Source organism: Pholcus phalangioides, unplaced genomic scaffold (assembly GCF_987345545.1).
Source record: "Pholcus phalangioides strain wild (caught in Gottingen) unplaced genomic scaffold, Ppha-v1.0 ptg000015l_1, whole genome shotgun sequence".
Classification (NCBI taxonomy): domain Eukaryota; kingdom Metazoa; phylum Arthropoda; class Arachnida; order Araneae; family Pholcidae; genus Pholcus; species Pholcus phalangioides.
Window position 1 is genome coordinate 31,696,589 of NW_028301608.1, and position 13,089 is coordinate 31,709,677.

Below are 13,089 nucleotides of genomic sequence, written 5' to 3' on the forward strand. Positions count from 1 at the left end.
TTGGGTCAGAGCCAATGTTATCTGCCAACCTAGATTCAACTTGCTTTTTACTATCCCTTATCGCTTTCTTCAACAGTCTTCTTTTATCAGTAAACAATGATAGGTCACCTCGTCCACTTTTATACTCTCTGAATGCTCTTTTCTTTTCAAGATAAAGGTTCCGCACGCTATCCGTGAACCATAGAGGGTGTGATGTACAAACACGCTTTTTTCGAACAAAGGGTATGACGTCGTGCAAAACAGAGGACAGCTTCGTACTAAATTCTTCCCATTGACTTACCACCCCTACTGATTCCAACCGGTCTTTGAAAACTTCCGCTAACCTTCTTCTCAAAACATCAAAGTTGGTTCTCCGAAAACAAGGAACCAGTCTTTTGTTATCAACCTCACCCGAGGAAAAGTTACAGTGAAATCTGACGATACGATGATCACTGGAAGAAAACTCTTCCCCCACCGAAACATGTTCAACTAGATCCTCAGAACTAGTAAGAACTAAATCCAAAATAGCAGTACCCCTAGTGGCTTCTGATACATGCTGATACAAAAAATTTTCGAGCACCAACTTAAGAAAGTCTCTTTCATACTGATTTCCAGATGAAAGGTTCTCCCAATCAATACCCGGGTAATTGAAATCCCCTAGTATGAGAACCCTCTTTCGCTTACACATGTAGGAAATTTCATCATGCATTTTGGCAATGTAGTTTTGATCCCTATTCGGTGGATTGTAACAAACCCCAACAATAAGCTTATGACGTCTTTTGCTCTCAAGTTCAACCCATATGGTTTCAATATCACTTCTCTGCACGTTACACTCTCTAGCCTTCAAACATGATTTCACGTATATCAACACTCCACCCCCTTTCCTATCAGATCTATTTCTCAAAAAAGTATCGTATCCGGAGATGTGTAAGAAAGATTCATCCCCATCGTTTGCCCAAGATTCTGTAATGGCTATAAGATCCAAGTCCTCCACAACTATCATAGTTTCTAAAAAATCTTTCTTGTTACCCAAGCTCCTGGCATTTATTAACACACATTTTAATTTGCCCGGTGATTTGTTGTCAATCGAGAAGCCATCCAAGTCAGAGGTGGGTAATTCCCCGTCAGTACTGTTGTGATTATCATTAACTAACCCGCATTCCCGACTACGTGGTCTGGGAGTAAAAAACCTGACCTAAGACTATCGTAAACCTCCCAGACCCCTCTCTTATTTAGATGGATCCCATCCGAACGAAGCCACCTATCGGTAAATGCGGGAAGCTCCAAGAACGTGACCCCAAGTGAGGAGCAAATGTCCTTCAGGCCTATATTGAATTGGTGGATCCTACTCCTATATCCCCTACTACCCCTTGGCAGCACTGGAATCACTGCCACATCTGAACCCCCCTCCCTAGCGGATAATAGTAAATCCCGGTATTCTGACAGAGACTCACTAATATTCGCTCCTACCTGATTTGTTCCCACCCACAGAATCACCCGCAAGGGCAACTTTCGGCGATGAAAAACGTCTCGAACGTTGCAATTTTTCCCCCCAGGAAGACAACAGCGCTCGAAACCCCGAAAATCCCTACACACTCGGTTCCCAAGTTCCCTAACCATAGAATCGCCGATGATTAAACCCCTATCACTATCCCCCTCTACCTCGTCCACGACCACCCATTCGCCCTCTAAAATGTCGTTGTTCGTGGAGATTGCTTCTTCATCAACAGGTGGCTCGACGACCAGAGGGTCCGTTATAACCGGGCCCTCTAGCACCCTAACTTTTTCCCGTAAAGCTTCGACCTCGAGTTCCAGCCTTTTTCTATCCAAGCACCCTTTACAATTGAAACTATCAGCTACTATACCCCTAGACCAGGGAAACCTCCCGTCGCAAGCTCTACACAACACTAGTCGAGGTCGAGGCATACTAACACTATTGCTAAAGCTAGATAATAATAATAATACTTAACAATACGAAAATGAGAAACGTTAACTGGAAATTAAAATAATGTAAAATACATTACTATGCAAAATATACGTAAGAGACTATACGAAAAAATTATGTAAAGTAGAATGCTCAGCACTAAATCACGAAGAATAAAATAAATATGTATATAAAGAATACAACACCCTCTAAAAAAAGTATTAAGCTACGAAGTACAATTTATACTTATTAGAATTAGCTAACTATCTCAAAACACTAACACTACAACAATAGGCCCAAATGGAAGGAAAACAACGTTATTGAGAGTACCCGGGAAAAAGTATACACTGTTTGCTAACACTAACGTCCAAAAACCTACGAACTTATATCAAAGAAGCGACCGAACCTGGCGAAAAAACAACGAAAATGAAATGCGAACGAGAAAAATAAATATAAGTCGATCGAAAATACACAACGAAAATTTAAAAAAAAAATGAGAGCAATATAAAAAAAAAAAAAAACCACTTATCTCACAATCCAACGTGCGCTAAAAAAAAAGAAAATCACCGCAGAATATGACCCAACAAAAAACAACACGCTAAGTAAAACTCACGAGAACGAAGAAAAACACAAAGAAAGACACAAAATGGCGCACTGGCGTGTCGGTGAGCGGAGCGCGATAATAGCACGTCCGTTCCCAACGACGGCGAAGACGATAGTTGAGTCTCTAATAAATGATGCCAGCTCATATAATTTGTGTGATAAGATAAGGGAACTACAGACAACCATTCACAGCCAGTGCATTTTTTAAATTTTATTTTGATTAGTCTATCAATATCTTATTCTGATGTTTTTTGAGTCTTTCTCTTCAGTCTGCCTCTACTTCTGTTATTAATAGATCATTATTTTTTTGTTGCTAATTATTATTGTTTCTGCGCTTATATGTGTGTACAGCTTAACCCTCAAATGTGTAGCTTTGCATATGTGAAAAGGGTCCCTTAAATGTTCATTACTGCAGACAGTTTTTGAGGGTAAAAATCCAGAACTGCCTTTGCACATAAAATGAGGCCATATTCTTTGCATTTTATATTTTGAATTTGCTGGTAGATGTCCCAATTAATGACAAAAGCTCTTCATTTATTGCAGAGCATGTATAGCTGTGATTTCGCTAATTTGTTAAAATGTTTTGATTAAATTTTTTTATCTTGAAGTTCACACCCCAAATTTTTTTCTTAATATAGTTTGAATCTCAAAGAACGTAGTTACATATTTAGAAAGTAATACAGTGAAACCTTAAAATAGCATTACTTTGCAGACCAAGAAAAAATACCATTGTAAAGTGGCTATCATTATATGGAGAGGCAACAGTTTAGCATTTGAGTATAGATGTTTCAAAACAAGACTTGAAAAAATAACGTTGTAGAGGGAGTTATCGTTATATTGAGTGTTGTAGTGAGGTTTCACTGCATTACTTCAATACATTTATTTTATAAAAAAATTTTAAGGCTCTGTACATCGTGTTTAGGACTCATATACAAGCAGTACAATTAAAAAAAAATTTCTAATGGTTTTTCGGGCTTTCTATATTAGTAACTATGAAAAAAAATTATTCCTTTAAGGATAATTTCTTTTACTGCCAAATCTCAAAGCAGAATATGCCGAAATATGGCACAGAACAATTAGTGATGCTGCAGAAAAATCTGGTAGAATTCAAAAGTTCTTAGTTCTTATTTCATTTTTATTAGTTTCAATGTTTACTAACATTCCCATAGCTGGTAGTATCAGTTGTCTAGAAAGACGGCTTAAATACACAATTTTTCACAGTCATTTTTCACAGTAGAAGAAATATGCAATCTCACCTTCACGTGTATCGCACAAACAGCCTTCAGTTTCGATGACAAGTTTTACACCCAGACAGATGGTCTAGCAATGGGCAATCCCATTGTGCCGATTTTGTGTTATATATATATGGGCGAGTTTGAGAGTAAGCTATTGAAGGTTGCGCCCTTCTCATTTTATCGGAGATATGTGGACGATGCTTTTGCGCTTTGGGACAGCTCTAAAGATGACTTGGAACAACTCTAAAGATGACTTGGAACAATTGTTACTCGTTATGAATGACATAGGACCCCCCCCCCCCCCCACGTTCAGTTCACAGCCGAATTTGAAACTAAGAATCAACTCTCTTTCTTGGGTATATTAGTAACTAAACGGAAATCACAGTTCCAAACCTTGGTGTATCATAAACTTTTCGCAGTCTCATTACCACCTCATTTCAGACCTTGTCATCCCATGCAATAGAAACTTTCTGTGTTTCATACTTACGTAGCGAGAGGATTTAACATCTGTTCAGATCGGAACACATTAGACCATGAACTTGAAACCATCAGAGCAATTGCAAAAAAGACAGGAGGTTCAACACCAAGATCGTTGACGAAATAAGTAAAAAATTCTTGAAACCGGCACAAGGAACCACTTAAGAAAATATTGCAGAGAGATCACTCAAAGAAAGTGTAGTCATACACTATGATCCAATACTCTCACTGAAGATCAAACCGATTCTTAAAAAGTTTAATCCAACAACCATAGATGACAACCACTAAAAACTTTGGTTTCATGTCCCCTAAAGATGCTATACCACAGAATAAACAATGGGGCATTTCTTACATTCCATGTGGTGATTGCCCTCTTGGTTTTATAGGACAGACAAGGAGACCCATAAAGCAAGATTAAATGAACACTCGCTGTGTTAAGAATCAGGAATGTTAAAAATCGACCATCGCCGCTCACTGTTGGAAAGAGGGCCATAGATTCAAATTTCAAGAAGCGAGAGTTTTTCACAAAGTCAAGTCTACAGTTTATTTAGATTTCTACAAAGGCACATATATTCGGGCCTTCAAAAATACACTAGTAAACGATAATAAATCTACACCCCCGATCGCAACACCAGGGCTTAAATTCATTTTGAGCGGGAATTCTAAGAATAGGTCAATCAGATAGCACTATTCCGTAAGCGTTCAATCAGGATGCTGCATTAGTATCTCACGCAGGCTCACGGCAGAGGAAAAAGTACTTTTTCCTCTGCCGTGAGCCGGCTGGGCAGGGCTGAAAGTACTTTTTCCTCTGAGCAACCGAGCATTAAGATTTGGTAATCAACCCAAGTGGGAAACTCGGTCGGCGTGACTAGTGGTTAAATATTTTTCCCCTGAAGACGACACCCATTGGTGTTGAAATGCATTAGGGCTTTTTGTATTTTCGTGTATTTGCCTTATTCGTTGGTGTCTTAATATTCTTCGGCAAAGTTGATCAACTCTTCCAAGAGGGGTTTTACCGTAATTAAATTTTGTTTTAAAAGCTTTAATGGGAACTGTTTTTTCTTAATACATTTTCATCCATTACAGGATGATGATAAATAGCCGTATGGAAGGCAATATGTGGTGTCGCTATGGTCATCCATGTTTTACCAACTAATTTTTCTGTTTCATTGGTGTTCGCAAAAGGGGGGGGGGGTTTACTGTATGTATACACATATTTTCATCAACTTACGTTTTTATACTAGGTGAGCCTGATTACAAGATGAAATGCATTGGGTACTGGAAAGAAAATCTCAAGTCTTATCTTATTACTTATGATGAAGAAGATGCTTACAGCAAATATAGGTGTTGGGTGAGTTTTCACATAAAGTTGTAAATTCCAAAATCTTCACTTTTTTTTTCTTTTTCCTTGTGCCAATTGGTTTTTTATATTCATTTGTTTTTAGGAAACATTTTTTGGTGGTGGTTGTTTTGCCCCAGATGTTAAATATATTCACATACAGAGAGCTTCACAAATCAAACAAAAATTTTGGGGACAGCCAAATTTCTTAAGAGCATACGCATATTTTTTTCCCTTAAAAAAAAACAGCCTAAACAATTTTTTTTTTACTTTTCTGGTTCTAATTGACCCTTTTTTACTCTGGCAGGCATGCTGACATAAGTTCAAAAACTTTTGTGTAGCTTTCAAACTCCAATTTAGTAATCGTGGTATCTGGGATGCCCAGCCCTGCTCAGTTAAATTGTGGCCACAGTTTTAAAGGTTTTTCTTCATAACTTAGGCCTACTCAAAATTAATACAGCAAACTGTTGGGGAAAAGTTGAGAAAGAGAAAGTTTGGAGAGAGAGAGAGAAAAAATATGATGGTGCTACAGCCCAGGTCAATAAGATACTCACCTACTGTACTTAAGGATGTTCAGAGTTATCGCAAGTTTGAATACCAGATTAATCCTATTCAGGATCTTTACATGGAGGTGCTACAAAAAAACTTTGATCAAATGACTGGAGAACATATTGCTTCCACAAGAAGACCCCATTGAGGGGTTATCTCACCTACCTCTCTGTGAGGTATATAGAAAAGAAAATGTTTAACACTGCCATTTGGATTCAGCTTTTTGGCTTCATTTGCAGAAATGATTGTGGTGTAACCAAATAGAATTAAAATTAATATTTTTAAAAGAATCAACAAAAAATAATTTCTTAAAGATATATGCATGAATGCAAGTAAAAGGATCAAAATTTTTTCTGTAAACCAACAGCCCCTTCTATTCATTGTTGGTGATACAAACAGCTACCAAAAATTTCCACATTCGAATCATATATTACCATGGATTATGAGTTGGAAATTATTAACTGAAACTTGTGAAAATCATGTGTCCACAAAGCATTTCTTGTCTAAATTTTATGTTTAGTGTCTAAGAGGTCTAATACATTTTCTACAAATGTTTTTCACGTTTGATGTGTATACATATATTCCGTTTTTCCCAGGTCTATCAACGAGCTGATCTGAATCGCTTTCTCATGTCTGAATCTGTTGGTGCTTTTTGCCATCTCAAGCAGGATGTTTCTAGCTATAATGCATCTGAAGGAGCACAAGTAGCATTGGTTATGGATGAATATGAGCGAGAGCGTATGTTAATATTTTTTACTTTTGTATTTGAGCAAAAAAAAAATTTTTATTTTACTGTATGGCGAAATTTAGTTCATAAACTTTATAAATTATCCCCATAGGAACAAAATTACCATTGTTTCTAAAATTTAGACATTCTCATTTTTATGGGAGATTTAAAAAAAATTTAATTTGTTAATAGATTCATAATTTTTGTCAATCTATTCATTAATGTTAGTTTTAAGCATTTAAAAAACATCTGTTCCTTATCTAATCATCCGTACATCTCAATCTTTGGTGAAATGTGTGTGTATAAGATCTTACGAGTTATCTGATTCTTAAGGTAACATTGTAACTTTTTTTCTGCAGATGATGACTGCCCAATGTTCTTTGATGATGGTAGTGAAACAAATGACCCTGTCATGGAACGTGTTCAGATTCTTAGAGGAGGATGCCAGCAATTACATGTCAGATTATGGACAACATTAATTCCAATATTGGTGATGGTTCGGATGTTAATACATTAGTTCACGTGTTGTATAGTTCATATTCTACGCATTAGAATCCTGGTGTCTCTTTTTGAAAGAAAAATTTATGAAAGTCAGATTGGAAAACTATGTCAGTTTTCTAGCATGTTTTGGACCACAAAACGGTTGAAAAAAAAAATTTCAATTTTAAATGCTCATTCAGCCAAGAAACATTTATGTTGGCTGCAGTCACATGACTAATAACTATTTATCTGTTGCTAATTAATTGAGTCCCCTCTTTAATTTGTTTGTCACTCTGTTATATTTTTCTGATGAAAAGCAAGTTCTGAAGCAAAGGTAAAAAATCTAAATTTGCTGGTCAGAACGTTTGCACTTTTCTACAGCAAACCCTCAACTGACTGAAAATAATCTGCAGTAGAAATTCATTTAGAGCATTTACCATGCAAAAAAACTCTTTTCTTAAAATTCTTCGAGATTTTTCTGCAGTAGCATTGTTTATTCTGAGACATAGGTCACAGATTTCAGCATATTCTGCTTTGGGAACTGGTGTCTGGAACTTCTTGTTCTCTTCCCCTTTCCCCAGCAATAGAAAGCCATAATCCATGATGATAAAAAAAATAATGTCTGTGGTAGTACTGATTTCATTTTTGATTACTTTTTTTGCTATTAGGTTATTTCAATTCTACCCAAATACTCGAGCTCAGCCATCAAAACATTGAATACTATTTTTCAAAATAAAAATTAACACACCTTAGCCATAACATAAGTATTATAGCTCCTAATACTTATGCTATGACTGACAGATCCCATGACAATCCTGGGGCCATACAATGAATCTCATTTTTTTTTCTCTCTATAAATTTACTATAGAGTGAGGCTCATGAACAATACTGGCCTAGGGGGTCCCTGATGCCAGCTTATAACTGTCGCAAGCCTTAAAATAATTTTTTAAGCATACTTTATAATTACCGGAGCTAATAATTTTATTCTGAAAAATATAGAAATCCTTGGATCAGAGAATCGTGTTACTGTAATGCCATTAAATTTTAATTTCCTTTGCAATCATTACTGTAATCGTTACTCTAAATTGAATAATCAATTATTTCTAGTTTTTGATCTCAAATTGGCAACCCAAAGATTGCAAATGTGTGGATGTTTATATTAATTTTTTTCCCCATTTCAAAAAATATTTGGTGGTTGGTAATGCAAAGCCTGATTCAAAAACAAAACACGAGTTACATATTAGAGATACAGTTCTGATAAAAATCAAATACATAGTTGTGACCATTTTCAAAAATTTGTTGTCTATTGATCTTGTAGATTCCTTTTTTGTTAAAAATTGCGTGGTTTTCTTCAAAGAAGGTAGTGAGGAAGTTTCTACTGACCGCATGGTACCAAACTTCTTGGCATTTATACTGTTCTGCAGTGCGACTAAAATGCGTAATAATTTAAAAGCTGAAAATGACATTCTGAAATTTTTATTTCATGCCTAAAATTGTTTCAATTCAATGGGGTATAATGTTTGATTGAATAGACATTGTTGTTTTTTTTTTGGGGTTTTTTTTTGATCAAATTAACTTTGGTGGTTTGATACAATAATGTTTGTGAAACTTGTGATCGTTGCCCTTGGTAGTATCATTCTGAATATCATTGCAAATCAGGTACAAAATTTTAACAATTCACCAAATGAAACAACATTCCTTTTCATAGTCATTTATTGATGTTTTTAAGATTAAAGTTTATGGGAACTGTTAGATTTGCAAATATATGTGTTCAGGGGATTTTATGTTTTTATATCGATTTTTTTTTTAAATATATATCAGAGGACTAATCTCACGCTCAAGGAAGCAGTTTATTCATTTTTTATGTGTGTGTACTGTATATAATTTATACATGTATATGTGAAAAAAACTCATTATTTCATGGAAAAAACATAGCTCCAAAATTTTGATTAGGTGAAATTTAAATTCCATAGGCATGTCTAGATGTGTTTTATAATATAACATGTTTATTTGAATCTTACTGTTTTTTCTCTCTCTCAATAATTGAACTTGTGTGTATGTGAACATGGTTATGTTAGTATCTGCTGAAATATATTTTTTCCTCTGAGAAATAAGGTTCAGATTATATGCAGCTGTATTTACTTGAGTATGGTCAGGATTACACTATAAAAGTTTGATAAGAGATCTTTTGTAAAACTTGAAAAAAAGGCAATCAACCCTATTGGTTACATTTGCTCAAATGCAATGATATGCTTATTTGTTGCATTTTTCAAGTTTTATAAAACTTTATCAAACTTTTATAGTGTAATGCCGGCTTCACAGTGGAAGGTTGAAGACCAGTGAACCTTATATTTTATCACTTTGAGCTGGTAAAAGTCAGGAATATACACTATTTCTTCACTGCTGCCTGGGAATATACACTGAAATACATGCATGCTAATTAACAAAGAAGTGATTTGATAAATTTATAAATGAAAATATTCTAGTTTTTCCCTGATAAAAACTTGAAATGAAAAGAATTTTTCGGACTTTTACTAGCTCATTCATTCTGAAAAGCTTAGGATTTATCAATCTTCTAGCTTTTAGTATTGGTAAGGTTATACAACTATAACACATGGATTTGTCGCATCCTGTTACTAGCCATCAAAATACAAAAAGTGTTGAATGAAAATCAAAATTGAAATGTGCAGATGATGAATTGGCTAAATCAATTGCAGCTGCATGAAAGATGCAAAATAAGTGTTATCTAGTAGATGTGTCTCTTCATGTGGTTAAGGTTATATTTTTATTGTATATACTCATATACACACTGTGTGATATTTTTAAAAATCAAAATTTTGTTCTACCAAACTGTTTACCGTCCATTTATTGCATGAAAGATTTATCAACATTCCATTTTAGTGTTTCATAAAAAAAAATAAATGTTATTTTATATATCTTGTATGCTTGTCACTCTTTCCCTTTCGCGCAGAAAAATAATTCTGAAATTATTTTTGTAGGAGTGAAGTTGCCTTATACATTACTACAACTAATAAAATCACTGGTTAATAAAATTAGCTGCTTTATAAAATCAGATTACTAATATTTCAAATACTAATATTTTCAAATTTTAACAAGAGAAAAAAAAATGAGGGGTTACGAACAAAATTATAAAAGTGACAGAGTAGGAACTTGAATGTAGGAATTTTTATGCTTGTAAATTGAATCTACCTTTCTTTCAAACCGAGCACAGCTCAAGTCTATCACCATGTGCAATTTACTACCTAGTGAGTTGTGCAGAAAGTATAAGTGTGTGTGGTTTTCAGCGCTTCCATCCATATTTCAGAAGTGAAGTGCAATGATTGAACGTTTGTGGCAAGACTTTGTAATAGAGATCGGCTCACATGCATGCCTCGAAGTTGGGAAGCACAGAAAACAAACTTCAGCCAACCACCATCTCTGATCTACCGCTATTATGAGCAATTTATTAAGGAAAGGCTACAAATTTTGAAGAAGAAAACTGTAAATCAGAAACCATAAAATCAAAAAAGATGACCAGATGGAGCTATTTAAAAATTTGTAATGATATCCGGAAAAAACGACAGACTGCCAAGTACAAGGCCACAACAGGCAAAATGCCCAATGAGATGGCTGAGGAAAAAGATGGCCATAAAACAAATATGGATGTCATATACAATCGAATCCTGTTTTAACAAATGCCATTATAACGAAAATTTCGTTTTAATGAACACTTTTTCTAATCCCCCAGATAAGTTTACATGGAAACAATGACTTGGAATTTCGTTTTGTTGAAGTGATTTCTCCAAGCTCTTGGAGTTTGTTATAACAGGATTCGACTGTATTTCTAAAATGTATACTGTATGTATAAAAACTAGGCACTGCATGTGTTAGTTTGATTAGTAATAAAAAATTAAGAAAATTGTCAACTCATCTGCATACAACTCATATTTTTACCTTTTGGAACTTTTGTTTAAAAATACATATTTTTAATTTCAGTTTTTGATTCGCCAGTTACAAAAATCATCCGCTTAATAGAATCAAAATCTCGATAAAAATTATTTTAATAAGCAGCGCAGGCACTGTATATTAGATTCTGTTTTTTGGAGGTTTTGGGTGAAAAAAATAACGTAACAAAAATTTTAACCTTTCATACGAAAAAAAATCTTTTAAAAGAAAATTCAATTTCAAAATTCAGACTGCACACAAGTATGAAGGGAAAACATATGTACAGAATACATTTTTCTTCGCATATAGGGTGGCCACAAATTGGTTGGCTAGTTTCTTAACTAAATAATTTACAGAATTAATTGAAGGGCCCAATAACAGTCTATGTGGGTTTTTTTTTTTAATTTTCAGAGAAGACACAAAGTCATCGCTGAATTAAGAAAACACTTTTTTTGCCTCAATTGCAACTTTTTTATAGCAGCTACATCTGTTGGTTTCTTAAGGAACGTATAATGGAAGCTGCACAGAATGTTATTTGTAATATCTGATAGACTGTGTGGTGTATCCTCCTCACACTTCTTGTGCATAATTACTTAAGCACAGTTTATAACTTTTTACTGCTGATATGTAAACAATGTCTTATCCTTACATTCCTTACTTATTACACATTAATGAATTGTCAAATTTTTTAATGTTTTATCTTGTGGCTATATACAAGCTTCTGCTTAAGATATCAAATATTTGATCATAATATCAAAACCAGATTTTGCAAAAAATGTAACACAGACCGTTATTTGGCTGAGCCCTTCAATTGTAAGTTACCACTTCAATTGCAGATGAGTAGTAATGTATCTTAAGTTTTTGATAGATGGTGATTTTCAGTGACGAGGCAACTTTTTATTTGAGTTCCCAAATGAATAGAAAGCTGCAATGATGGTCGAGAGGTCATAGTGATGAGCCTCGGGTTTGAACCTCGCCACGGACCTACAAATATTCAATCCTTACACTTCACTTCTGAAATATTATAAATGGCAACACTGAAAAATCTGGCACAACACTAGATACACAGTATATAGGTGGTAAATTGTCATGGCGATAGACCAGAGTTTTGCTTCGTTTGAAAGAAGTGAATGGGCATAATGTCAGGATTCAGCTAATCCTCATACCGCCTGGACCAGGCAACTCATAGGAGTGTGTGTAGTATTACTTAGTGGCCAGTGATAAAAATGTCTGTGACTCTGCTCTGTGTTAATGCTTGAAGGCAGTATGATGATTTGCTGATCCCAGAATCCTGAAATTATTTCTATTCACACTGCCACTCGAATGAAAAGTTGCCTAGTCACTGAAAAGCTCAATGTGTCAAACTTTGGAAACATTACAACTCATCTGCAATTGAACTGGTACCTTGCAATTCATATTTCACAAATTATTTACTTACGAAATTAGCCCTCTAATCTGTATCCACCCTGTATGAAAATAATGGTATAAAGTGAGAGGAAATTGACAACAAACATTTTATTAAAAACTAACATCAATGTAATTTTGATTACAAATAACAATCATGCATTATAAAATTAATCCAGAAAAAATTGTGTGCATTTTTCAGAATGGCTCCATAGAATATTTGAAAAATGAACTGAGATTTGCAAAATTTCTTTAGAAATAATAAAGTTTACTTAGTTGATATATATATATATATATATATCATTTTTATATCACAGAAATCTTCAACTGGTTGCATTTGCATATTTGTATGTTATTATAATATAAGGTATTTTAAAGTATAAAGTAATTTAAAAATCTTTCAGAATGATTTTCTAAATTTTTGAAA

At 34.5% G+C, this 13,089-nt stretch overlaps 1 protein-coding gene across 1 annotated transcript in view; it reads left to right on the forward strand.

Moving 5' to 3' along the window:
* udt (protein undicht) overlaps positions 1–10,247 on the forward strand; it is a 29,960-nt gene extending 19,713 nt beyond the window's left edge. The window contains exons 12-14 of the mRNA XM_089243317.1: positions 5,463–5,569; positions 6,703–6,844; positions 7,193–10,247. Coding sequence (XP_089099443.1) covers positions 5,463–5,569; positions 6,703–6,844; positions 7,193–7,350 — 407 coding nt within the window. The 3' untranslated portion in view covers positions 7,351–10,247. The remainder of the gene's footprint in view (positions 1–5,462; positions 5,570–6,702; positions 6,845–7,192) is intronic.
* The last annotated feature ends 2,842 nt before the right edge of the window (positions 10,248–13,089 follow it).